The 27,667-nt window shown below is 39.9% G+C and overlaps 2 protein-coding genes and 1 long non-coding RNA gene across 6 annotated transcripts in view; 1 reads left to right on the forward strand and 2 right to left on the reverse strand.

Annotated features, from left to right (window-relative positions):
• The window catches only part of LOC120307646, a 39,104-nt gene extending 38,903 nt beyond the window's left edge, over window positions 1–201 (reverse strand). For all 4 annotated transcript variants that reach the window (XR_005556595.1, XR_005556597.1, XR_005556593.1 and 1 more), the window contains exon 1: window positions 59–201. This is a non-coding gene — a long non-coding RNA (uncharacterized LOC120307646). The remainder of the gene's footprint in view (window positions 1–58) is intronic.
• On the forward strand, window positions 1–16,366 carry BPHL (biphenyl hydrolase like). Its single transcript, XM_039342552.1, has 7 exons — window positions 1–146; window positions 3,830–3,933; window positions 5,126–5,292; window positions 5,580–5,733; window positions 8,787–8,918; window positions 13,874–13,997; window positions 15,178–16,366. Exons 1-7 carry the CDS (start codon window positions 49–51, stop codon window positions 15,263–15,265), a joined length of 867 nt encoding a protein of 288 aa, XP_039198486.1. The 5' UTR covers window positions 1–48; the 3' UTR covers window positions 15,266–16,366.
• On the reverse strand, window positions 15,488–24,633 carry TUBB2A (tubulin beta 2A class IIa). The gene is made up of 4 exons (XM_039342540.1): window positions 24,466–24,633; window positions 23,469–23,577; window positions 18,720–18,830; window positions 15,488–17,929 (listed from the first exon to the last, which is right to left on the reverse strand). Exons 1-4 carry the CDS (start codon window positions 24,520–24,522, stop codon window positions 16,869–16,871), a joined length of 1,338 nt encoding a protein of 445 aa, XP_039198474.1. The 5' UTR covers window positions 24,523–24,633; the 3' UTR covers window positions 15,488–16,868.
• Window positions 24,634–27,667: the final 3,034 nt, after the last annotated feature.

The following is a 27,667-nucleotide window of genomic DNA, read 5'->3' on the forward strand; positions in this document are numbered from 1 at the left end:
GAGGGACGAAGGCGGAGCCGCAAGACAGACCGTGGGGAAGGAAGGAAAATGGCTCGACCTGCAGGCGCAGCGCTTTGGCGGCTGCAGCATCTCTTCTCACAACTCTCCCGCTCTGCAACACTGGCAGCGGTCCCGAGATCCTATAGGTACAAATGCCCGCGGGACGGGACAGAGACACGAGCAAACATCTGCAAGCTTTAGACCGCAAGCGAGGGCGCCGAAACCGCAGTGCGCACGTGTGATTGATGGCAGAGAAAAGTAAATGGCTAATACCCGGGGGAAGCGTCGGTGAAGCGGGTTGCAGAGGCGAAGTTAAGGAACCGAGGGGAACGCAGGGCTTAATTGCAAGGCTAACGAGGGTTTGTGTCCAACTGAAGCACTTGGCAGTCTCGCTATGAGGCGTATGCGTGTTAATTTTTTATACTGTGTATGCTGTTTAGGACTTAACTGTTTAGATCCCGCGCAGGCTTTTCTTGACTGGAGCGAAGGCTGATAATATGAATCAGATTTTAGATCAAATTATGTAAAAACCTTAATACTCTAAAGACCCTTTCCTTTAAAGGAGAGCAAAACTCGCCTTTTAAGAGCGAAATGGTATATTGGTAAGTGGGAAAAGCACCCGCAAAGGCTGCAGGAATGTTTGGTGAAAGAGTGGGGGGAGAAGAACAATTGCATATATCTCTTCTCCCTATATTTTATGCAGACGGTTGTCTGGGAGAATAAAATTCTGAACGAGTTAATAAAATTTTGAGAAATGACAGCCTTCCAGCTTACCTTTGACCTATTTATTACACTAATAAAGCTGAAATAGTTTTTAAAGAAATACTCTGGTCTATGAACCTGTGCATAATTACTCGGAAGCAAATTCTATAAAGATTTCTTTGCAAGTAGGCTGCAAAATTGTTTGTAATTAAAATAGGCCTTCATTTACCACATTTTTGGTACTTCCCACACCAGATTAAACCAGGCTGCTTTTTCAGAAATGTCTTATATAGTATTGTATTTGCAAAATTCTAATGAAAAGGTAGGTGACTTTTAGTCCATGGTGTAGCCATACACAAATTAGTTTGTCTCATATTGCAGGTCAGATCTGCTATGTACACTTGCATATAGGAATTGTAGGGGAAAGGGTAAATCACAAAAGTTACCTCTTCCATGTCTTCCTCCAGTGCAAGGAGACCTCTATAAGGCACAACCAGTTCCCACAACATTCTTAACCTGTGTACAGTATTAATCCATTGAATATATCAAGCTAAGAAAATTATTTCATTTCATACAACCCACTACAACCACCCACACCCAATCTGTTCAACCTATTGCACAAAAGCTGCTGTTAGATCTTTTTTGTACCTGCTTAAGTGTGCTGTGCTCAGATGGAATTTGTGGACATGTAATTTAAACTCTTCACTGCACCTGGAAATCTGATTCCTTTTGTATGAGGGAGGCAATCTTGCCCTTCCTTCTAAAATTCAGTCAACAATGAATTGAACGGGAGAATAGTTCTCTACTCCCATAGAACAGACAGGATTTTGAGTTACAAACTCAGACATAATTACACTTAGAGCTCTAGAACAGTGGTTCTCAACCTGTGGGTTGGGGCCCCATTTGGGGTCGAACGACCATTTCACGGGGGTCGCCAAACAACGCAGTTCGCCATTTTTTCTCCCTTTTCCTTAGCTGTGCTACTCCCTTTTATTCTATTGGCTTTTGAAAGCCAATAGAATAGACTCTCTTGAATAGAGTCTAATTCTATTGGCTTTCAAAAGCCAATAGGAATTGTCCAGGCTGTCTCTGTGTTTTAATTTGCACATATTCCATTCATTTCAGTGGGTACACTCTAAATTGAACTATTCAGTTCAATCAGAATAAAGCTGGTAGCCCGCCAAAAATCCCATTCTGCAAACGGTGCTGCACCAGTTGAGTAGTCTTCGACTTACGACCGGTTGGGGGTCGCGGCATTAAAAAGGTTGAGAATCACTGCTCTAGAATGAACTTTCTTGCCTGTAGGGCAGAATAACAACCATAAAATCTTGCCAAAGCAATTCTAGTGTTATGAAGGCACAATTACTCTCTTTCCCCTGCTTTTCACCTCTTCCCTCGACTAAGGAACCTTTTGTGAAATGAGGCTACCCCTTCCTGTTAGATATGCCATCACCCCTCCCAACCTGGATCCCTTCCTACAGGCCTCACTCTTCTCAACAACAAATTACGCTGAGGGGACATCAGATAGGAGAAATCTACAATAAACTCTTTCAGTATTGCTTAATTTCCATAAATAAAAGTATTTAAAACAGCAATACTATTGTTGAGGGCATGTGGGAGTCATAGCTCCAAGTTAGTTGATCGTGCAAAAGGTGTTTCCACATCAAATGTGGATGAAGATTTTTCTCTCAGAACTTTTATATTAAAAATATGAACTGCTTGGCAAGTGTGTGTGTGTGTGTGTGTGTGTGTGTACACTGTGTATGTGTGTGTGTGTGTGTGTGTGTGTAGGGTGCATGCGTAATCCCAGATAAGTGGGGAGTATTCTTTTGTATCACATTAGTGATCTTTGTAAATCTCACAAAATAAAATTATATTCTGAAGTTCTTTCAGCAGGTTTTACCCATTAGGGTTAGGATGTTGTAGGGAAAGGAGGGAAGATCAACATTGAGCATTATTACTAAAAATTAAATGAATGAAGTTTCATTTTATGCCCTTCTGGAGGACTGGACTCAGACCTCAGTCATAATCTTTGCAATTGATGTGTTTTAATTTGCACATGTTCCATTCATTTCAGTGGGTACACTCTAGATTGAACTATTCAGTTCAATCAGAATAAAGCTGGTAGGGATCTTGGAGGTCTTCTAGACTCTAGACCAGGGGCAGGCAACCTCGGCTCTTTTATGACTCATGGACTTCAACTCCCAGAATTCCTGAGCCAGCATAGCTGAGCATAGCTGACTCAGGAATTCTGGGAGTTGAAGTCCATGAGTCATAAAAGAGCCGAGGTTGCCTACCCCTGCTCTAGACTGACAAGCAGCAAGATGGCTACAACGATTCATTTACAGTGGCAATGGGTGCTCTGTTAAAAGACCTGAAGGGCCAGTTTGGGGATAAAACACGCAAGAGAAAGTCTGTCTCTGTGATTCAACTTGACTGCAATTTGATGGCACATAATCAGTCAATCAATCAATGTGTTATTGTGATTAAAATACCCTTTCCTAACCTAATGTCCCAAAAAATTGTTGAAATTGCCACTCAAAACTTCCTGTTGGATTTGCGGATTGGAAATTTTGGAAAAACACATTCGCCATATTTTTCCCCCTCTCCCACTCAATTGTTTTTGATTCTTGGAGACTGCCTGGACAAATCCTTTCAGTTTCCTTGGAAGGTTTTTAGAAATGGTTTGCCATTGCCTTCTTCCTAGAGCTGAAAGAAAGTGACTGGCTCAAGGTCACTCAGTGGCTTTGTGCCTAACAGATACCTTGTTGCAAAAATCTGAGTTGGAAAGTGGACTAGAGCTGAGGCACAAAACTATATCTCAGTTGAATCTACTAGTTCAGGGGTTCTCAACCTTGGCAACTTTAAGACGTGTGGACTTCAACTCTCAGAATTCCTCAGCCAGTTTTGCTGGCTGAGGAATTCTGGGAGTTGAAGTCCACACGTCTTAAAGTTGCCAAGGTTGAGAACCCCTGTACTAGATTGTTATTAAGAGGGACAAGAGCCATACTGTATACTGTGCCTTATTGTGCAGATAATAATGGGAAGAGGGAATGGGAGCTATATTTGCTATTGGGAAGAAAGGTGGAATATGAACATATTGAACAATTGAAGCTATTTCTTCTAGCACTGCCATAACCTCAGCGAAAGTAGAAGTGAATGGCGTCCACCTACACTACCAACAGACTGGAAATGGAAATCATGCTGTCCTGCTACTCCCTGGCATGTTAGGTGTGGATCTAACACTTGTACTATGCTACTTATTTGGAAAGCATATTATATGCAAAAAGCATATTAATACATTTGTCAGAAGATCTTTGTGGTAGTGCACGACTCTAAAATAATTGCTTTTAGACAAGAGTAATCATCTATCTATTTAACTAGACTAACTATCCAAACAGACCAAAAGTGAGATAAAATGTATTGGTTTACTTCTGGATGATAGCAAGAGATCTCCCAAGGAATTTTGATTACTGTTTCCTAAATGAGGGTAAATAAAATGATAAGGAAAAAATTCTAACTGCCTTGACTGCCTTGCTTAAATCTCAGCCTGGGTGTTCTTTGTCTATACAGTAGAAATACTCGTTAGTTATGTCTGATCCAGGATCAGCCTTTCTCAATCTAGGATTCTCAAACTCTGCTTGATTGCAACTGTACTGAACTCTACTGAACTAGATGGAGATCACAGAATTCCAACACCGGAGGAAACTTAAGACATTGTATAAGAAAATTCTGAGTGACTTCAGTAACCACAACTCCTTTTTACTTTGTCTACCAAAGAGTTTGATTAGTTTGAACTTAGCACGCTATATGAAATCTTCCAACATCTAGTACCACTCCCTACATCCATAAATTGCACATTGCAAACAGTGAAAACATCCCTCCAACTGTTCTTCTGGAATCCAACTCAAGAAACAAGCATTTTTCTTCCTCCTGTCATACAAGCTGCATCAGATAGAACACTGCTTAGTTTTCCACTTAGAGTGAGTGATGATTCATAGTCACTTAGCCAGTGGTAGTGAGTTTGTGAGGAGAAAGCCAAGAAAAAAATGGTTGGTTTTGCAATGGTTGGGGAATAAATAACTCACAAATGAAATTGATCCTAGTGCAGCAAAAGAGGAAGATCTCTTACCTTTCTTAATAGTTTCTTTTGTCATGTTTATGTAGTGCATATTGGAGGTGGTTATCCTTTGAGAGCTGAATGCAACAAAATTTCATTTTAATGTACGTTAATTAGTGTCTATTTAAAGTGACAAAGTTTTCTATTCCTATTCTGTTCTGTTCTTAACAAGACTCATAAAGATAGTTAATTTAATCATGCTTTTCTTTTTTTCTTTTCTTTTACATATGTTCATATGTGTAAAATAAGTTTCTCTCTTGGTTATGATGATCTTGCAGTTTTTGTGTGTGTGTGTTGATTTAGGCAGCGGTCAGACTGATTTTGAACCACAGCTGAAGAATATGAACAAGGAGATTTTTACCATTGTTGCCTGGGACCCCCGAGGATACGGAAAATCAATCCCCCCAGTTCGAGATTATCCTCTAGACTATTTTGAAAGAGATGCAAAAGATGCTGTTGACTTGATGCAGGTAAATAAGTTCAGGCTTCTTATTTGAATGCCCAGTGGTCCTTGAAACCTAAACAAAACTGCTAATTGTGGTGATTATTGTTATTTAATATGAATAATATATTAATATATGATTTAGTAGCACTATTCAATAAACTTACTGGGCTTCATAGCCACAATTTAGCCATGTTAAATTCCTTTTGTATCAGTGAGAAGGTATTGTTTTTAAAGAATCAGCCGACTTTAGGCCAAGCCCCTCATCCGTGAAAATAAGAACTGTTTCCAATCTGTTTCCTTATGCTAAACAAGGCACTGAAGTTTCAGAAGTTCTCTTTGTTGGGATGGAGTGATGGTGGAATAACCGCACTCATTGCAGCTGGAAAACATCCAGATTTGATCCACAAAATGGTGGTGTGGGGAGCCAATGTGTTTGTTACAGAAGAGGATGTGAAAATTTACAATGGTATGTATCTGTCAGCCCTTTGAGGTAGTCCAGATAGGAAACCAAATCATGAGTAGTAACACTACTGTTATTGAAAGATTATAGTAACAGAATCTTGCAAGTCTGAAAGCACTTCTCCCCTCCCTTCCTTTTGCTTCCCAGAGAACTAGGGAGGGTCCCTTCTGAGGAACTTTCTCCTCCCTGTTCCTTCTGTGGGTTGAGATATCTCTTGCCTGACTATTGCTCTGGCTCCTCCTCTTGTTTCTCAAGATTATTCTCACAGAGTGTTATAATATCAGACCAAATTTAAGAAAGAGGATGTTTATGGGAGGGATTGTGTGGGTCTGGTTATGTGGGCACGGCTTCAAGTTGGTCTTGACTTCTAGCAACAGTCTGGACAGGTCTCTGCATGTTATCTTGGCAATATAAGTGGCTTGTTGCCTTCCTAGAACTGACAGAAAGCATTCGGCCTAGGGCAGGGGTAGGCAACCTTGACTCTTTTATGACTCAGGAATTCTGGGAGTTGACGTCCACAAGTCATAAAAGAACCAAGATTGCCTACCCCTGGTCTAGGGTTACCCAGCTAGCTTTATGTCTAAGGCAGGACTGGAACTCCTGGTTTATAGCCCAGTGCCTCTAACCAGGACACCAAACTAACTTTCTTTTCTTTTTTCTTTTTCTTTTTTTTTTCTTTTAAACAGTGGTAAATTCATTCAACCCTCTCTCCTAGGGTTCTAGAAAGCTCTTAAAATCTGGCTTTGGTCCCAGGCCTGGGCTTAAAGTATTGTATTTTCAGGAACTATGTATTCTTTAGTTTAGTTTGATTTGTGTCATTTTTAAATTGTTTTAGTCTGGGCTTTCTGTGCGGTTTTAAGTGTTATCTGTTTTTATGGATTATCTTCTATTTTGTACATTGCCCAGGTTCCACGGGAATTGGGCAGCTATAATACATTTAAATTAATAATAATGAGAATTTATATTAAAGCATATGAATACTGTAAAAAAGAATATTTAAGTGCTAGATGCATCAGTATGATATTAGTGCATACTTATCCATATAGCATTCAAATTGTAATATTTCGCACTGTTATAAGAATACCATAATTTATACCATTGGTGGTAATCACACAAAAATGCCAAAATCTTGTGTAGATATCATGATTTTCAACAGAAATATATTAGGATGGATTGGTGGTTGAGTCTCTCAGTCTGTCGGTACTTGATAATTTCAATATTCCTGATGGAGTGAGGTGGCTTGAGATTTTTGGGTTGCTATGATAATCACAGGCCTGTCCATGGTCATTATAAGCTATACACACAGGGGGGTCCAGACATTGGATCTAGTTTATGTTCCAAAGCAGCTCAGAAGTGGAGGATGCTGAAATCTGTTGTTGTGGATTGATCACCAATGGAGCTAAGTGGCACCACCAATCTCTGTAGAGACGGAAGATTAGTGATAGAGGTTCACCCTAATTACTTGATGGATCCCATGGATTTTCAGAGGGAAGCTCCATTACATCATAACTTCTATGCACCTATCCATTGAATATGCTATCCAGCAATTTTTTTAGGGTGACCAAGACTGTGTCAAGGAAGAATAACTGAAAGAACCACTAGAGGGCTGCTACAACCTTTTAGAAAGGCATTTGACAGATAAAATTCACATTTCTTTGCAGTTGGAAGCCAACTGGATGGATTCTGAAGAGTGGATGGGGTAATACCTTGCAGTGATGTTGGGAGGCATTTGAGTTTGTCGATGTTGATAAAACAGACATTTGCTGTGAGATGAGATGTCATTTGTGACCTTGAACCAACTTCCAGGCTCTCCAATATGCAGTTCCTGGGGTTCAACTCTCTCCCTTATTTTGTTTAACATGTACACGAATCCATTGGAAGAGGTCATCCATAGCATGGGGTTATCACTGTACCTGGAGAGGGAGGATCTCAGAATAATGACTTATGCCCTCATCTCTAAATCAATTTGAGATGTTTTGACAACAAAGCACTTGCACGTGGCGCACTGCTGAATTCTCCTACATACATATACATGCATGTCATAGATCAGGGGTTCTCAACCTTGGCAACTTTAAGACTTGTGGACTTCAACTCCCAGAATTCCTCAGCCAGCTTTGCTGGCTGAGGAATTCTGGGAGTTGAAGTCCACAAGTCTTAATGTTGCCAAGGTTGAGAACCCCTGTCATAGATAAATATTTGGTATAAATGCATATTACGAGGATATCTTTTAAAAAAATAACTATATTTTCAGTCAAAAATAAATTATTTTGCTTTTTTTGTTTGTTTTGCCTCTCAACTGCATTTAACCGAATGAGAAATTTTTGTTTGAGCCTTATTCTAGTCCTAACTAAATTGCAAACCCAGCAAACCAAACAAGACACTTTCACTTAATTAAGTGGCATGGCTAACAATTGGCATACAAAAACAACCACTACAACTTTGCTTGTAGAGGTTGCTATAGTAGCTATAATCTTTGAATAACAGATAATGGTGCAGAAGAAGATAATCCAATTAGCACAATAATTATACATTTTCTGCTTTTCTACCCATCCCCAGGCCCCCACACCCTCAGCAAATGCCACTTAAATGGACATACTACTTTCTAGGTAAAAAGTATAGGAGCTAAGATTTCCGAAACAGGTTTGTAAGACAAAGTTGTAATGTTGATTAAAGCATCTGAAGGTAATGAATATTTAATAGGCTACAGAAACTGCTAAAGACACTGGATATGAAAATGGGCCAAAAGCTGATTACATTCTCTAAGGAAGTGTTCAGTCTTTGCATCTAACCTCTTCAAATAATTCATTGGTTGATTCAGTTCCTCAGAATTTACTTTTTAAGAATAATGTAAAAACATATAAACATCTTGGTTCTGCAGCCAACATATCAAAATATGAAGTACAGCGTATGCATTTAAAGAGTCTCTAATTATTTTCCAGCAACTTAAATCATTTTTAAAATGCCTTGTGGGTTCAAAATGCTCAGACAGGCTTTTAAAAATTGCATACAAAGTCAGAGATGGTACTGAGAGGAAAACTATATTTTATCATTACATACAGCTATCCGAGATGTTTCTAAATGGAGTGAAAAAGTAAGAAAGCCATTGGAAGAAATGTATGGGCATGAATATTTGAGCAAAATGTGTTCCGCTTGGGTAGATGGAATCTCCCAGTTCATGCAAAAATCAGATGGTAAGAACCTGAAACTGCAGCCTACTTTGTTTTATCTCATTTATTTAAAAAGTAATAATTTTGTGTTTTCCGTATCCCCAATACATTCTCCTCCTGGCTTTGCTGCAACGTTTCATTCTTGTCGTCTTTCTGTTGATGAAGTTGCATGTGAAAGAGAGATGGGGGTCTACAACATAGTTGCTTTCAGAAGATCATAGTGCTATGCCTGATGAAGTTGAATGAGCTCAGTCGAGCCTTTTGCATCCATAAATGACCATAGAGACTGGGAATGAATAAAAAAAATGTCTGTTTTCAAGAGGTGTTGAGATTACGAATTCCATCATCCTCGATCAGCATGAGTGGACTCAAAGTAGCTGAGTTGGGATGTTGTAATTTAACATAGCTGGAGGCCATTTGATTGCAGGAGCTGCCCTTAACAGTAAAGCATCACCTTGTAATCAGCCCGTGTTCTCATTTTCTCTGAGTGGAGAACTTGATGTGCCAAAGGGTGAAGTATTTATTGAGGTACAGAGAACAGGTAGTCCTTGACTTTACAACAGTTTGTAAGAACGTCCAGAAATAGACTTTTGTATGGAAAGATTATAAATTCATTGTAGGTAGTCCTCAACTTATTACCACTCGATTGCTACACAACCTCCCCATAGTTGCATTTCAGGCACTTGGCAACTGGTTTGCATTTACGACTGATTGCAGCATCCCGTGGTCATATGACCATGATTTGCAAGGACAAAAACCACCCATTAGATATGTTGGATTTGCTTAACGACCACATGATTCACTTAATGACCACGACTCGCTTTACAGCCATCATAAAAACAGTCACAAAATCAAGTTTGGTGACATGGGGCCTCACTTTATGATTGCAATGACTTAGGACTGAAATTCTAAGGCTCTGTTGTGGTTGTAAGTCAAGAACTACCCATACAGTTCTGGAGCTCCAAAAGAAAATCCCTGCATTCAAAATTCCTTCATTCTGATGGGGAGGGTTTTTTTGGGGGGGAGGGGCAGGGTTCCAACAAAGAAAACCCAACTTTTAATGAAGTAAATTATTCAAGCAAACCTTCCATGTAAATTCACACAGCACAGTTGAGATTTTTCCTTTCACTGATGAAGAATAAACTTTCAAGCAATGGTTGCCTTCCATAGAAGGACGTAACTGTGTAAACAGTTCTCTGAAGTCAGCCTTTCTCCTAGGCTGACATCTTAACTTCCCTTATAGATTAATTTAATTTTTTTTTACCAAGAATTACTAATGTATAATGTTTCCTGAATGGGACAAAAGTGTTTTGGAGCCCAACAAATAGTAGCTGAAATCAGTGGTGGGATTCAAATATGTGAACAACCGGTTCTCTGTGTGGATGCAGCTTCCAGAAGTCCATTCTGGGCCTGGGCAACAAAAAATTAGCTACCAGTTCTGTCGAAGTGGTGCATACTGACTGAATCCCACCACTGGCTGAAATGCTCTTCTTTCACTCCTCCTTTATTGAGTCAATTATACTCTGTAAAGCACATGATCTAAGCCTCAAACTGGTTTCTGCTTCTTAATTCCAGGCTGATCCATAAGAACAACCCAGGTGTGATTATTCTAACTCATTCTTAACCTGAGGCAATGTTCAGTTTACCTAAAAAGTATGTGGGTTTGAAAGAAAACTCCATTTTTATTTTTTTTATAAAGTTTTTATTAATTTTTTCATACAATTCAGTAGTACTTATTCAAGTTGTCTGAGTTTATCATTCACTATTACAAATTTAATTCCTAATCCTTTATTCTTTTCTCCGGCCATTGATAAAATAAGTCCCAAGATGAAAGTATTGTTTCTTCTTTTGCTTTCAACCTCAAAGTAAGTCTGTCCATTTCTGCACATTCTAGTATTTTTTTAATTATTTCTTTCTCTGGTAGTATTTCTTCATTTTTCCAGTGTTGTGCAAATATGATTCTTGCCGCTGTTATCACATGTAGAATCAAGTATATAATTTGTTTATCAATCTTTTTTGGCATTATACCTAATAAAAAAAAGTTCAGGTTTAAAATCTACACGTTTTCCCAACATCTTTTCTAGCCAAGTATGTATTTTTGTCCAATACCTCTTTGCTTTAACACATGTCCACCATACATGATAATAAGTACCTGACTTATGTTTACATTTCCAACATCTATCTGACATATTTTTAAACATTTTTGCTAATCTTGCTGGTTGCAAGTGCCATCTATAAAACATTTTATATAGATTTCTTTGTAAGAAGTTGACATTGTCAATTTATAATTTCTTGCCCACAAGTTTTGTCATTTTTCTAAATCTATATTGTATCCAAAATTCTTTGCCCATGTTATCATTGTTTCTTCAACTTGTTCATTTTCCATTTTCAAATTCAATAAAAAGTTATAGATTTTCTTAATTAATTTCTCGTCAGGTTAATAATGTCTGATCAAACAAGGCCTGCTCTTTATAAAATCCATACAGTTTGACATCTTTATCGTATCTAACTTGCATTTGTAAATATGCCCACTACGATAGATCAATACCCTGATTTTCCATCTCTTGTTTAGATTTTAGATTCCCTTCAGAATTTAGAATATCTTTATATGTCCATATTTTCTCTAAACTAAGTTTGGATGTAGAAATGCTTCCATTGTTGAAAAACATCCTGGAATTTTCAAATATATTTTACATTTTATTTTTTCCCATGTTAGTAATAATGTGTTTCTTATATAGTGATTTTGAAAATACTTATGAATTTTATTTTCCCCATACCATAAGAAAGTGCCAACCAAGTTGTAAATCATGTCCCTCCAAATATAACCACCTTTTATTTCTAAAAGTTATCCATTCTTTTACCCATGTTAGTACAGATGCTTGATAATATAAAACCCACTCTGGCAAGCCAAAATCTCCATTTTTCTTAGCTTCTTGTAACATTTTCAGTTTGATTCTAGCTTTCTTTCTTTGCCAAATAAATTTCAAAATTAGTGAATTTAAGTCTTCAAAAAAAATTTCTCTAGTTTTATAGGTATCATTTGGAATAAAAACAATATTTTTGGTAATATATTTATTTTCACTGTAGCGATTCTTCCTAACATTGATAATTGCAAGTTTTTCCATTTTTCCAGGTCGTTTTATTTGATTCAGTTTTATTTTTCTGTCATTTGGGGGTTTTTTGTTTATCTGTGAGATTTTTAACTATCACTTTAGTTTTTTCTGTTTATTTTCAGTCCTGCTCTCTCTCCATACTGTTCTATCTTTTCCAATAATTTAGGAATCATATCTAAAGGTTCCTCTAGGATGAATACCAAGTCATCTGCAAATGCTTGCGTTTATAAGTTTCACCTTTTATTTCTAGTCCTTTAATTTCTGAATCTTGCCTAATATTTCTATTTAAAACTTCCAAAGTTAGAATAACAATGGAAGTAGTGGACATCCTTGTCTTGTACCTTTTCTTATCTCAAAGTTCTCTGTGTAGTATCCGTTTACAATCACTTGCTATTTGTTTGTGGTAAAAACTTCATTTTTAAACACCTTAAAATAACTCTCCACCCCCCCTCCCCACCCCACAACAACCTTTGATAGAAATGTAGGAGAGAACAAGAAGTTGCTTTGCTGCCTATGAGATGTTTGTACCATTCTAAATATGGTACATAGTAACTGTACCTATTTCTGCTTCTCCAAGCTAAGTCAATCATTGCCAGTAGTAGTTTAAAAGCAATAATTGTTCAAAACTAATTACCACCTGGTTGGATTTTTCCATCAAGGTCATCTTAAGTGCTTTCTGCATTTAATTGTTGTTCACCACACCAAGGACAGAAAGGTTAAATTAGGGGAAAGATATAATATTACCATCTAGACTGGGAAATGTACCCAGCAGTCATAATTACTACCCTGTTTAATGTTTTGGTGGTTCATAGAGTAACTTTGAAGGTGGGTGGCAAACAAATTTAAGAAATAATAATTTCCAATTTTCATATATGCCCAACAAGACCACTTTGGAATGCTGGTTCTGCCTAAAATGCTAATCTGTGATTTCAAAGATTGGATGAAGTCTTTAGATTTATCTAACAGATTTTTCCTTATGGTCATGGCAGTTGTCTTGTTCAAAAACGCATGAAATTTCACGTGTTTCTTTTTGTGCCTGTGCTTAGATCAGGACATGTATATGAACATTGTTGTTCCATGTTCGAAGAAAGAGCATCGAGATTTAATTTTCTAGATATATTTGGAGATGAGATACAGCAATTTTCTGAACCATGTTACAAGTATAACTTTTAATTGTGCAGATTACATTTAATGATATATAAATCATTGTTTATTTTCCCTTCTCATATAAAAACAATGAAACAAGATACACAATACACTGTTAGTTTACTTGGAATTTTTTTTTTTTTTTTTTTTTTGCAATTTATATTTATGCTGGTCATAGAGTTTGGTTACTTTGCCATATGAATGTAGGTTACTTTTAAAAAAAATAAGAGCTACATTGAATCACCCCAAAAGCAAAATAACCCAGCTCTCAGTCACCATGAAAATCAACCAGGTTTCTTTGGACAATCCATAAACATGATTTGTCATTATGTGGAGAAGATGCAATGCCACATCTGTATCAACTGCAGTATATTCTCCTAGCTTTATCAAAGTTTTAACTAGATAGCAAGATAGAAAGAAGAAAAACAATTGGGATTACCCTATTGATATAAAATGCCATTGCATTAAACTGAACGGGCTCTCTCATTTAACTATCTGCATTTAATTAACTGGAGTGTTCATTATTGGGAGGGAATCTGGAGAGAACCCCCTCCCCCAATGTTACAGCTGTGATTAAAACAATGCAAAAGCTTGTTCTTCACCAACTGCTATCATTTGCTATTCAGCTGTTTTGCAGTGGGGAAATACATTCTGTTTTCACATTTTTGTCTTGTTTTAAATAAAAAAATATTTGTTTTAGTTCAATTTGTTCCTCCCCAGGTGATATCTGTCAGCTTCTGCTAACTCATATTAAATGCCCAACGTTAATTATACATGGTGAGAAAGATCCATTGGTACCCCGTTTTCATGCAGAATATATCCACAAGCGTATCAAAGGTTCACGGTAAGTCTCATACTTTAATGGTGGGATAAGAGGAGAACCTGCTGTAATGAATATATGATCATTTTGTAAAACATTAACCCCCTCCCATGTCTTCCTGCTTTTGTTATAGTTGACTTCAGGTGCTGTAAAAATTTTAAGAGTGCTGCAAAGATATACAAATATTTCCAAGATTGCTAAGGAATTAAGATTTGCACATTAACTTGCACTTAAGTTTTCCTGAAGCACAAATCTCTATTTGGCTTGAGAATGCAAATTGAGAGGCAGTTTGGTCTAACGGTTAAGGTGCTAGTCTAGATACCAGGAGTCTGTGAGTTCTAGTCCCACCTTAGGCATGGAAAAAAGAAAATCAACTGGGTGACTCTGGGCCAGTCACTCTCTCTCAGCCCAACTCACCTTAATGGTGATTGTTGTGGGTAAAATAAGAGGAGGAAGGAGTATTAGATATATTCACTGTTTTGAGTTATTTATAAAAATAATAAGAGCATGATAAAAATAAGTTTGGAATTAACAGCAAAATGAAATGTTAGCTGGGTTTCCTCCAGTACCACCCCTTCATTCAGGCAACATACTTATTGTTAGGACCAGCTCATTCATTGTGAATCCTTTAAGGCCCACTTAGTCAAAAGGTTGGAGTTTATGGTCTGAGACAGGTAACTGCAGGAAGAAAACTCAAAGATTGCTTCTTAAGAAGGAGAATGTGGTATTTGGTAGTGGTAAGGCAAAGCTATAGCCTTCTTTCACTGAACACAAGATATATTTCTAAGGAAAACTTTTGTAGAACCAAACCAGGCCCCTATTGATCTCCAATCTGTTGCTTATGGATGCTTTAGACTTCAACCTCCATTATGCCCACAGCCAGCATAACCAAAGGGAAAGTGACATTTGTTCATTCAGTGTTTCCTTTAGAAGGAATTAAAAATCAGCAATAATCTCATTTAGGTCCTTCAACAAAACAAATAGCTTCTATTACAGTATCTGTACTTACAGAGGCCTAAAGAAATACCAATTCAGTGTTCACTTGGTATGCTAAAACCCCAGCACCTAGAATGACAAAGCAAAATGTCCACTGGCTGTATGGGTTGCCATTTCTAATTTTGATATCATTTGGAAAACAGCAAGTTAAGGTCAGCTGGTACCAGTTCCTTGGCATACTTAACCTATTCAACCTTTGTCATTACAGGTTGCATTTTATGCCTGAAGGAAAACATAATTTACACCTACGGTTTGCAGAAGAGTTTAAGAAAATGGTAGAAGAATTTCTTGTGTAAAGCACCTACTTATTTGCTGTTCCTGAGAGATTGATAAACTTCAGCTGAAACTGGCAACGGTGAATTGTATTCTTAAGGGAAAGAATGTGACAAAGGAATGTATTTTCTCCAAATGGTAGCAAAACTGATATATGCCAATAATTCTGGGACATGGAAAAGGATTAAAAACTGCTAGAAGTGAGAATATTTTCTCAAAAGCTTTGTAAAGTTAAGGGAGCCGCATAAGTTTCAATAAATACTTTATTGCCCAGATTCACCTTGAAGAAAAGCACAAACAAAAATCATTATTCAAAATGCATGCCTTGATACAGAGTCCTTAACACTGAACACCACACAAAAGCCAATGCAGAATTTTACTGCAGACATTCTTGAAGAGTTTACACGATGCACAAAAGAAAGCCAACATAAGACAGTGCCACAGAAAACATGCTCAATCCCAGCTGTCTGAATTCATGCCTGCTCTACTAGCATTCTAGTTGCAATTGTGCCCAAGTCTTAAGGATTATTCTTCCTTTTTTTTTTAAGAAAAAGGCTGTAGACGTGATTTTGAACATACAGTGATTCGGAATATTAAAAATACCATCTTAGTTCTTAAAGTGAGAGGGAATAAGCTCCTAACTTTACAAGCCAATGATAACAATCCTTTCCTGTATTACAAAAAATAGTTTTAAAATCCAGTTGTTGCAATATCTGCATCTTTTGAACAGCCCAATCCCAAAAGTTGGAAATGATCAGTTTAAATTACAATTAAAATGTTACAAGTTACACACAGAATTCTAATTGCAATTGTAAATACTTCTATCTGGTGTGCATTCTTGGGAGAGCACAAGATGAGGGAAAATTAATCAAAATAAGTTTACCTACTGCCTCTGCAATTCTGTAGAATATTCTTTAGCATGTGCAAAAATATTTCAAGGGGTAGACTGCTTATACTAATTGGTAGAGAAATCTATTATTACTATTACATTTCTTGATTACTGCCTTTCCAGTGGAATCAAGAGCAATGGTCAATAACGAGGGGTATGCAAGTCTTCTCCAATGTAGCCCCCTCCAGAAGTACTGGTACTTGTAGCTCCTACTGTTCCCAAGAAAGAAAGAAAATCTGTGCTGTCTAAGAGAATCTGGGAATTGCAAATTACAACACATCTAAAAAATACCAATCTAGAGAAGCTTTGTTTTTAAAGCACTCAGTAAATCCCTTTCTTAGTTTAGATAAAGTATTAACATCTCTCTTTAATAAAACTTTAATCTCTGCAGTAATCTCCTTTGAGAATTATATTAAATACCAATTAGAGGTGCAGAATCTATAGTTGCATAAATGTGGAAGCAAGTTATTCTTCAGATTTTAATATATAGTGTAGAGCTGGTCCTACTACCAGCACTGTTGTGAAGAGTTCAACTTCATAGTACTCAATCTTAATAGGACTTGTATCTCCCTAATTAAATCATCTTGCCAGTTTATAAATATTAAAGTAATAGAGCAGGGTCACAAAAAATGCTGACAGAGGCAACAGTGAAAAGCACCAAGAATAACTGGAAAAGCATGCACTCATACAGCTGAACAGCTCTTACTTGGACTAGGGACTAACCCTACTCAAAACCTCTAAGCCTCATCCTCCTCTCCTTCCTCCTCAAATTCCCCTTGCTCATCTGCAGTGGCATCTTGATACTGCTGGTACTCAGAGACCAGGTCATTCATGTTGCTCTCGGCTTCCGTGAACTCCATCTCATCCATGCCTTCGCCGGTGTACCAGTGCAAGAAAGCCTTCCGCCGGAACATGGCTGTGAACTGCTCAGAGATTCTCTTGAAGAGCTCCTGGATTGCGGTGCTGTTGCCGATGAAGGTGGCAGACATCTTCAGGCCTCGGGGAGGAATGTCACACACGGCCGTCTTCACGTTGTTGGGGATCCATTCCACAAAGTAGCTGCTGTTCTTGTTCTGGACGTTCAGCATCTGCTCATCCACCTCCTTCATGGACATTCTGCCCCGGAAGATGGCTGCCACCGTCAGGTACCGGCCGTGGCGGGGGTCACAGGCCGCCATCATATTTTTGGAATCAAACATCTGTTGAGTCAGCTCCGGGACTGTCAGGGCACGATATTGTTGGCTGCCACGACTCGTCAAGGGAGCAAAGCCAGGCATGAAGAAGTGCAGGCGAGGGAAAGGCACCATGTTGACTGCCAGCTTGCGAAGGTCTGCGTTCAGCTGGCCAGGGAACCGGAGGCAGGTGGTCACTCCGCTCATGGTGGCAGATACCAAGTGATTGAGATCGCCGTAGGTTGGAGTTGTGAGTTTCAATGTGCGAAAGCAGATGTCATACAGAGCCTCATTGTCAATAGAGTAGGTTTCATCCGTGTTCTCTACCAACTGGTGGACAGAGAGGGTGGCATTGTATGGCTCAACCACTGTGTCTGACACTTTTGGAGATGGCATTACACTGAAGGTGTTCATGATCCTATCAGGATATTCCTCCCTAATCTTGCTGATGAGAAGCGTTCCCATGCCAGATCCAGTGCCCCCACCCAACGAGTGGGTGAGCTGGAAGCCCTGTAAGCAATCACAGCTTTCAGACTCCTTCCTTACTACATCCAGCACCGAATCCACTAGCTCAGCTCCCTCTGTGTAGTGGCCTTTGGCCCAGTTGTTCCCAGCACCACTCTGGCCTAAAGGAATAATTAGAAAGAAAAGAGATGCTTACAAAACCATTTACATGCCAGGAATGCTAAAATAATATTCATACTTGATCTATGGACCAAATTCAATCCAAGCTAAATTTGTCATCTGGCCCAGTAACAGTCAAATTATTTGTCCCTACATCTATAGCATGGAGAGATGAGAAATGACTGCATTCAGTCTAGGAGAAAAGACTGGAGGATATTCGTTCAAGAGACAAAATTTTGGAGGCCTCCCCCATTCCATAATTTGAAGATCAGAGATGGAGCAGGGAGATTCTCCAATCAGATAGCAGATGGGGAGATCATATAAATTAGGTCAGCCTGTAGTTAGACCATCTTTTTGTTATCTAGGCAGTGATGCTCATTTCAGTTATGGTCATATAGAGGCTGAATTGATCAATGGTTCTTACACACCGTACATTTTTATATATTTCATTGAATCTATAAGATGTATGTAGAGCAGGCATATCAAACCCGTGACGTATCACGACTTTTTCTCCATTGTCAGCAATGGGTGGGCGCAGTTTCGGCATGACGCATCTGGCCTGTGGGCCGGCAGTTCAACATGCCTGATGTAGAGGAAGGATAAGCCTCCAGGTGTTGCTGATCTATAGTTCCTAGCAGCTAGGGCCACTGATGAGGACTTCTTGAAATTTTAATTTTGCAACACCGAAGGACACATAGTGCCTACCTTTGACTTAGAACAAATTGAATAGTAGGAATTATACTGCAGCCGTTTAAGATACAATCATAGAAAAACATAATGAGTATTACTTACCAAAGACAAAGTTATCAGGTCTAAAGATCTGGCCGAAAGGTCCAGACCTGACTGAGTCCATTGTGCCCGGCTCCAGGTCAACGAGGATTGCGCGGGGAACATACTTATTTCCTATGGAAAGAACAAAAGCTAGCCTTACTTAATAGCCTTATAAAATACCTCCTGACTACAGTACCCTTGGCAACTTCAACATTTTAAAGGGCATTAAGTAATCCTTTGTGGAACAGAGTTTTTAAATCTCACTCTGAAACAACAACAAATAGTCTGAAACACATCAGCCATGATTAATATTCTCTTAAGTTTCTTGCACCAGCTTGCATCATATTATGGCCTCTTTGTCTCAGATGGATATCTACAGTATACCTGCGCAGAAACAAAACTGCATCTACAAAGTGCTTAAAATGGGAGAACTTTTCACCTCCACCATCTCCTCTACTGCAAAAGGGAAGGGGGAAAAAACTCCTACTTGGCTGGGAAAGAAGGGGAAGTGGGTTCAAAAGAGCTGCTTACTCACAATAGTGAAATCTCAAAAGCTTGCAGAAGTGCGACAGTTTGCAGTACAGAATCGCCAGATCCAAGTTTCATATACAAGAACCGAAATACATAGTGATTAAATCCTCCTTCATGAAATTGCTGATACGCAGAAGGCACTAAAGGTTAACATTCTTGATTATAATTTTCCCTATGAGTTTGTCGTCTTGACATGAAAGCACTTCTTTTGTCCCAAGTTCTCATATGCCACGTCTAATGGCCTGTACCAGACACAATGTATTGCTTTATACAGTGCTCAAGATAACTGGGTCCTATTTAAATTTGATCCAGATAGATCTATTCATATGGTTTGACTGGTAGCTCCTAGCTTAATGGATGAATTCTATCATAATTTCTCCAACTGGTGGCTCTTACAATACATAAGGAAGCTGCTTCTTCTTAGTTCAGGCAGTCTTGTTATGACAGGTTCATACTGGCTAACCAGCTGCAGCACTTCAGAAAGTCAAACAGCATTCTTTGTCCCTATTACCTCAACATCACAAAAAGGATGTGAAGGAAAATTCTCATGCTAACCATGTGCTGTCCTGCTGAAATACAGGTAGTCCTCAACTTAAGTCTAAGGTGACCAACCATCCTCCTTTAGGGAGGACAGTCTTCCTTTTGTAAGTTCTGTCCTCCCTCAAAAAGTGTCCTCCTTCATGTCCTCCTTTTCGATATTTGAAGACTAATCTGCAGGGCTTTTTTTTCCCCTCATAGAACGCTCAGAACAGCGTTCCAGCACCTTTTTTTGATGTTTTTTTTTCCAACTTTTGCATGAGCTGTGCTACTCCCCCTATTGGCTTTCAAAGGCCAATAGGAATTGCTGCTGAGCGCGCCAAAACACCCGGCTGGCAAACTTTGCACATGCAAGTTGCTGTATTATTGTTGCAATGAATAAAATGTTTCTTTTATTTACGATATTTTTTTCTTCAATTTATTTGTGTCCTCCTTTTCATTGTAAAAAAGTTGGTCACCTTAACAACAGTTTGTCATGCTCCCATTGGAGCCTGAATCTACTGAGGAAAATGAGCTGGAACTGGAGCTGATGGAGGTCGAGGGAAGAGTGTCTGTGGTTTTAGAGGAATGTTGAGGAAGAGCAGCCAGAGGCAGGCCAGGGCCTTTCAGCATTGCTACAGGATGAACATGACAGAGCTCAGGTGATGAGCAAGGGCCATCCCCTCCTGATCCTAGAGCACGGAGAGGAGAGAGAAGGAGGGAACAACACAGGCAGGCTCAACTACATGTGTACCTTGTGGAGAGGAGCTCCCCGCCCTTCTCCACAAGGCATACCTGAAGACTGAGACGCTGTGGGGAGGGGCATTTGTCGGGAACAAACGCTGAATTTTTGCGTACCATTGCTGATCTTGGAAACAACTCTCTGATCTCTTGTTCTGGGTTGTGATTTCTGCTTGGAAACCCTGAAATGCTGACCATTGGACTGGCTGACAAACTTGGTTTGGTGTTCAAAGACCTCGGGTTGAATTTTGGCTTCTCTTCTGAAGCTGCTCAGGCAAGCTTGTATTTCCACAAACTCAATTAGATTTTGGATGTAGGTTTCTTTCCTTGTTATCTACGGGGCCTTGAGTGAATTACTCTTCTGTGTGTGAGTCGAAACCTGAAGGACAGCTTGTTCCATTCACACATTTTCCCTGTCTCAAGAGTTAAAGACTTGTGAAACTACTTGCAGCCAGAGACTGCTGAAGGTGTGTGTGTGTGTGTCTTACTTTGTTCTGCGGCTTGCCAGAAACCTGGGAGCATTTGGGGAAAATTGGAGCAAATAAAGGGCGGTTTGAACTGCCAGCTGACTGTTTTGCCTCTATGCTGTGCCTTGGGTCATCACACAGTTTGCTTAGTGACCGTTCAAAGTTACAATGGCATTAAAAAAAGGGACGTATGATCGTTTTTCACACTTAAGACCGTTGCAGCATCCCCATGATCACGTGATCAAAATTCAGACACTTGGCAACTGACTCATATTTATAACAGTTGCAGTGTCCCGGGGTCATGTGATCTCCTTTTGTGGCCTTCTGACAAGCCAAGCCAATGAGGAAGCCAAATTCACTTAACAACCTTGCGACTGATAACTGCAGCGATTCACTTGTGACGAGAAAGGTCATATGATGGGGCAAAGCTGACTTAACAAATGTCTCACTTAGGAACACAAATTTTGGGCTTAATTATGGTCATAGGTCAAGGACTAGCTGTGTGGCCTCTGACCATAATCCAATCAAATAATAACATTCACCTTTTTCCCCTGGATGCCTACAGAAATGCAACATTCCATACAACTATATTTTTATGAAGCTACCAAGAATCTTTTAGAATCTCTAACTTATGTTGACCACATAATTTCCAGGATCCGCATGGTATAGCTATTATTATTAAAACCACTAAGTCAACTTTGAAACTCAGTTTGGTGTAATGATTAAGAAATAGGCTAAAAACTAGAAGACTGGTTCTGTCTTAGGCACAAGGCCAACTGAGTAACCTTGGGCCAGTTACTCTTTCTCGACGCTTGGAAGAAGGCAATGGCTAACCACTTTCAAATCTTGCCAAGAAAACTGCAGGCACTTGTCCAGGCAATTGCCAGGAGTTAACAATGACTACAAGGGAGCAACACACAAAAAAAAAAAAAAAAAAAACTTTGCCCAATCTGATCTCCTGATGTCTGGAATTTTGGTTATCCTAAAGCCAAATTTTTAATTTTAAAATATCCAGGAGCTTATTACAATTTAGCTACATAAAATAGAACCTGCATGATATACTAGCTGCCTCGAGGCTATCCTGAAATCTTGTTAAAAAAAGATTGTCATAACCTCACCAAAATTCCACAATGATTTACCACTCTATATACAAGTAAGGCTTAAAATTAAGTCTTAACTATGCCAGAGAAAATTAAATATGGCCCTAAATCTCTCATGTCATGCCAATGACTTATAAAGGAGTGAGTTTATTCTTATTTTCAGAGAGAGGCACGGCAATATTAGAACCTTCTAGGGATTCTCGACTGCCTGTCTTGGTTGTTTTCACTAGCCACACAAGTGGAGGAATGACGAAAAGCACAAAAAGACGGTGAAGGGAGGGGCTGCCTGAGCCAGCCCACAATGGCAGACATGAGGGATGGTTCCTGAGGAGTGGGAGGTAATGTGATGAACTACAGTGAAGCAGCAATTTCCCAGGAAGGAGGGAGCACATTCCAAAATGGTGGTGGTGGGGGAAGAGACAAGAGGCAGCACAGCCTGGAGCTGGATAGAAGACAGAGAGTGAGACAGCCACTCCCTAAAATCTCCCTAATGGGTATATCCATTAGAATGAGAACAACATACATTCAGTCTGGCAAGATTATGTTTATTGTGTGCAAGCAAATAAAAAAGTGAACTCTAGCTGGATTGTTCTGTTTTGTTCTTGGGTTAAGCACGACAACAACACTGCCATTTGCTTTGGAGAAAAAAAAATCAAAAAGAACTGGGAAGCAGCATCCTTCGCCTCTGGAGAATTAAAAAAATGATTACCAAGTGACAGTTTCAGACACTGTGTCCTGTTGGCCTGCAAAGCTGAATCTATTCCTGGGGAAGAGGATGTCTAGGTCATTCATGGCTGGTGAGTAGACCCATAAAATTTTATCTGTGAGCTTCTTTTATTTGCCTTCAGTTATGGAAATCCAAAATTGTCTTTTATGACTAACATTTCCCAATTGGATAAACATTTGATTGCTAGTAAAACTGCAATCCTATCGCTCGTTAGAGGACGAGTATTAATCCAGACTGCCCATTCTCATCTTTTGCACCAATATCTAAGACAGAAGTAGAGACAAGCAAGGAAGGATTGACAGACATGTTGAAGGGTTGGAAGGAATAGGATATTAAAGCTTTTAAAAACAGAAAGTCAAAGGCACTTTTTGCCCATCAATGCCCAACATAGATTTGGTTCTCCCTTCGTAGCTGACAAGATAACTCTTTTTATTTCCTCAGTTTTAACCTGCAGGTGGTGGTGGTGGTGGGGTGGTTTTAAAGTATCCTCATTTCCCCCAATACAATCAGAAGCAGAATCAAAATTCTGCGTTTCTTTCTTACCAAGGTACACAATTCAGATAAGGTGACTTTTCTGCCCTGGAGCCACCCCATGTAGGTTTGTTTTGCTTGATTTCTACTGCCTTACAAGACATTTACAAAAAAACCTCCAAACATTTCAAAAACAGCAAGAGACTGAAGGGGTTACCAGCTGCTTCATTGTAGTAGACATTGATCCTCTCCAGCTGCAGGTCGCTGTCTCCGTGGTAGCTGCCAGTAGGGTCAATGCCATGCTCATCGCTGATGACCTCCCAGAACTGGAAATGGGATTTTTGAGTGTTATTAGCCACTTCCTTTGAAACACCAACAAGGTTGCACCGGCATGTGCTGCAGCCACACCTTAGCCGCATTCTGCAGCCATGCCCACCTCTCCCCGCTGGGGTTCGCTTGGTCATGTCTAAACAGAGATCTAACCTTACTAAAACGGGCTGTTACAACAGGTATTTGCAGCAGTACAGCTGTGGCAATGCATCATTAGCCCCGACCAAGAAATTAAGGCTATATACTTGGTTGGTTTGACTTTTCTTGTTGGCTTCCTTTATGGAGGAGAGAATCTGCTAATATCAACCCCACACCCTTTGTGGCAGGCCCCCTCTTATCTAGGTTTCATCCTCTGAAAATGAATCAAAGGCTGTTATTAAAACTGAACCAGGTTCCCAGCTAAGACACCTCGTTACTAGAACTAGGGGCCGAAAAAGAATTTTACTAATAAAAAGGGTCGCTTCTTTTTCCGGCGTGGAAGAAGACCCACTTCTACTGAGAAGATGCAGGGAGGGAGGGAGGGAGGGAGGCGAGCATGGCAGAACCCTCCAGCTTGTTTTTCAGAGTAAATTCTTTTCTCTCTTCCTCCGCATTAAAGGTGGCACTCGGTAGAATTTATTACAAGCGCGGCAACCGCCGCCTCCCCTCCCACCCGGCCTCTTTTCCGAAAAAAGGGACAGAAATCGCACTACTGGTTCCCACACCCAGAATTGACAGGGCGACCTCCGACCTATTTCTCTCCAGAAGCCTTGGACTAACACTTCCATTAGCTTCAGCTCACGAGGGCTATACCGGGGCTATATAATTCATCTTATTTTTGAGACCATCAAATTGGAGAACCCAAGCTGACAACAATGGAAGTTCGCCCCCTGGCCAAACGATACCTTGGCTCCGATCTGGTTCCCGCATTGGCCGGCTTGGATATGCACGATCTCACGCATGGCTGCGAATGTGCGGTGCGGTGCGCTTCGAGCTCCCCCACCCACCGACTACCTTCCGGACCTCGGCACTACGCACCGAGCCTCAGCAGCTGGCAACTGGGCGCGCCTCGCCCGCGGCTCTTTTTATACTGGGTTTGGCGTGGCTCCGCCCCCTCCATTCACAAAGGGCGCCGGCACGACTCTCCTTGCCTAGTCGGAACTGGGCGGGGTTAAGAAAGTCGCGCGAGTTCATTTGTCTTTTTTTTTTGGAAGACGTGGAAGAAAATTCGCAGACCTACCCTAACCTGCCCCGCACAGGAGAAAAAGGGCGGGGAAGCGGCGGTCGGAGCCCGCCCACCAGGAAGATTATCCTTTGGGAACGACCCGCGATGCGAGTTACATTTTCCAGAGGGACCAGGCAGCTGGTGGGCTTTCCAGCCCCATTCATTCGTCGTCGCTTGCATCTGCCTGAAGCTTGAAAGAGACCATTTTGGTACTCTTGAAAGATGCGTTGCACCGCACTCCTGTGCAAAGCCCCGATAGAAAGAACGTGAGAACGGAAAGGAGGATCTGCAATTGGAAAAGTCGGCTGCGGCTTCTGGCTTTCTCCATGGAAAGATGCTCCTTTCCTCCCCCCGCCCCCTACTCGGGCCTTCCGCCCCGTTAGCCCGGGACGCAGAATTGTTAGAAAATCAGGCAAGTCCCCGGGAAATAAATTACTGCCCTGGCGATCTCTCTCTTTTCCTCCCTTCCTCTCCCCCCCCCCCCACCACATACTCACAGTGACAGAGAATGACCTGTGTAAGGTGTCCCAGTAATTCACAACACACACACCCCGAGTTGTAACTGGATGATTGCAGTTCCCCGTTTTAAGAAAGCAGCCATTTCATAAGCAAGTGATGATGGTATTTTTAAACTTTAAAGGCCCCATAATTAAAAATGAGGCATTTGTGCTATTGCCCAGCCTTTGTCTGGGCACATTCTTGCCTTTCATTTCCAACCATCCCTTCTTAGAGGATATTAATTGAAAATAAAAAGAATAAAATGTACGCCTATTTTTACTAGCAGGCAAGATTAGGGACTGGCAATGCTAGGAACCCTCTATCTGCCCCTTGACAGAGAATGGTCTAGACCAGTGTTTCTCAACCTTGACAATTTTAAGGCATTTGGACTTCAACTCCCAGAATTCCACAGCCAGCATTGCTGGCTGTGGAATTCTGGGAGTTGAAGTCCAAATGCCTTAAAATTGTCAAGGTTGAGAAACACTGGTCTAGAATGATTGGCTTTTCAGTTTGGGAACTGAGTCAAATTTGCTCTGAATCCTTATATGTTCTGTCAGGTGGCTGGCCTCTTCTACCATACTCCAATTCTCAGGGAGGGGGAGAGAGAGATGGAGGTAGCATATATTTACACTAATTGTGACATACTGTAATTCTATGGATTACAGTTCACTTCAACAAATATCCTCAGTGTGACTGTGCATGAATGTTATAATTATACAAGAGTAATAATTATTATAGAAAGATATACAGGGATAGCCATTAGAAAACATGGTAACAACACAGCCATAGATTCTGCAAGCTTTCTATTCAGGTACAAGTTCACAAGTGTACAGGTAAGAGCAAAAGTAATTGCCAATCATAGCTTTGCTTTGCTAATTTATCATGTATTATTGCAAATGTTCTTAATTGTTTGCATTAAAGCTTATTGTTCAGGCCTAAAGCTGTATTCATTAGATGCATTAAGCCATACTTTCCTGATTTATGGTATTGGATTAAAGTCTTCATCCTGGTTCATCCAAGCCGGGAATAAATAAGCAACATGGCGACTACTTTGGGAAGAAGGTTACAGTTTATTGAAGAAGCAGAAAGATGGTTCTTGCAGGAAAGAGCAGAGGAGAGAAGGGCTGAGCACATGGGCAAGGGATTTTTATACCCCCTCTAGCCTTTTGTTTGGAATAGTTTCCTGTTTCTGTGGCATGAACTTTGAGGCTATTTCTGAGTGTTTTTCTAGGCCTTGATATCTGTGGTTTAATCCTATTATCATATCCTGCTTCCCTGATGATGGGGCTAATGACTCCTAGAGTTTGGATGGAGTATGCAGATTTTCTCTTTGTGTTCTTGAGTTCTCTGGCTCCAACTTTCTGATGGTTTTACATCTGCATTTGTATAGGGCTGGCTCCTGCTTGGGGCAAAGAGATTTGAGGCCAGGATTGGTTTCTGGTTTTAAAAATCCTTTTGAGGAAAAATATATTTTTCTGCCCTTTTAATATTTCCTTCTCTAGGCTAACTTCCCTCAATGGTTTACAACCCAGGTTTATGAACAAATTCATTAACTAGCTACATGGACTGAATTTGCATAACAGACTGGGCTAAATTGCAGTTAGATGGTTTGTGGTTTGGTGTGTCCAACAAACACAGCTTTATTAAATCATTCCATTCTGGAGTGCCATTTAAATCTTTTCTTGATAAATGAATATTTTGGATCAGGACTACAGGCTTGGGGAGTGCTAAAAGTTTTTCTCGCAGATTTATTAAACCTACAGTACTGTTTTCAATCTCACAATTTTTGCTTGCTAGCATAAACCTAAGGTTTATAAAGCCCTTGTTGAAGCAGTGTACTGCCTGGCTTTTAATTAAATATATTGCCATTAGTGGCAATGGTTGAAAGAAGAACATTTTATGATGAATAATCCATGACTTTTCTTTCCTGATCTTTCCTCCTAAGATACAGACATCTACCCAAAGGCATGAATAAGAGCCCAAGGTGCAAGACAGGCAAACAATTTTTATTGCCACACTTAATATCTGTTTTCTTATTAAAAGATACATATCACTCTTTAAATTGCATCTTACACTTTCATTCTCATAACCTTACAGAATTTGAGAGAAAAACTAGATCAAGATAAAAGTCTGTGAGATTTCCATCTACATTTTCTCAATTCTGGCCTAGTATGTCTGAGTGATGTGAAAGTCTTACCTTGGTTAGTATGCAGAGTTTCAACTAATTATGTGGGGGTTACTAGGCTTGTGCCAGAACAAGGTTACTAAGCAAACCTGGCCTACTCAGATACAGGTAGTCCTCCCCTTATAACAGTTCATTTAGTAACCGTTCGAAGATTCAACAGCACTGGAAAAAAGTGACTTGTGACCAGTGGTGGGATTCA

This window comes from Crotalus tigris, unplaced genomic scaffold (assembly GCF_016545835.1).
Source record: "Crotalus tigris isolate CLP2741 ecotype Arizona unplaced genomic scaffold, ASM1654583v1 scf7180000017551.9496454, whole genome shotgun sequence".
NCBI classification, from domain to species: Eukaryota; Metazoa; Chordata; class Lepidosauria; order Squamata; family Viperidae; genus Crotalus; species Crotalus tigris.

What these genes read in the sequence shown, in the direction of transcription:
- BPHL (XM_039342552.1), top strand. Translation starts at nt 49, where the DNA reads ATGGCTCGACCTGCAGGCGCAGCGCTTTGGCGGCTGCAGCATCTCTTC. An exon ending in ATGCTGTTGACTTGATGCAG is followed by an intron (nt 5,293 to 5,579) that starts GTAAATAAGTTC and finishes ATGCTAAACAAG; the next exon opens with GCACTGAAGTTTCAGAAGTT. An exon ending in GGATGTGAAAATTTACAATG is followed by an intron (nt 5,734 to 8,786) that starts GTATGTATCTGT and finishes CATTACATACAG; the next exon opens with CTATCCGAGATGTTTCTAAA.
- TUBB2A (XM_039342540.1), bottom strand. Translation starts at nt 24,522, where the DNA reads ATGCGTGAGATCGTGCATATCCAAGCCGGCCAATGCGGGAACCAGATC. An exon ending in GGAACCAGATCGGAGCCAAG is followed by an intron (nt 23,578 to 24,465) that starts GTATCGTTTGGC and finishes TCCCATTTCCAG; the next exon opens with TTCTGGGAGGTCATCAGCGA. An exon ending in ACCTGATAACTTTGTCTTTG is followed by an intron (nt 17,930 to 18,719) that starts GTAAGTAATACT and finishes TTATTCCTTTAG; the next exon opens with GCCAGAGTGGTGCTGGGAAC.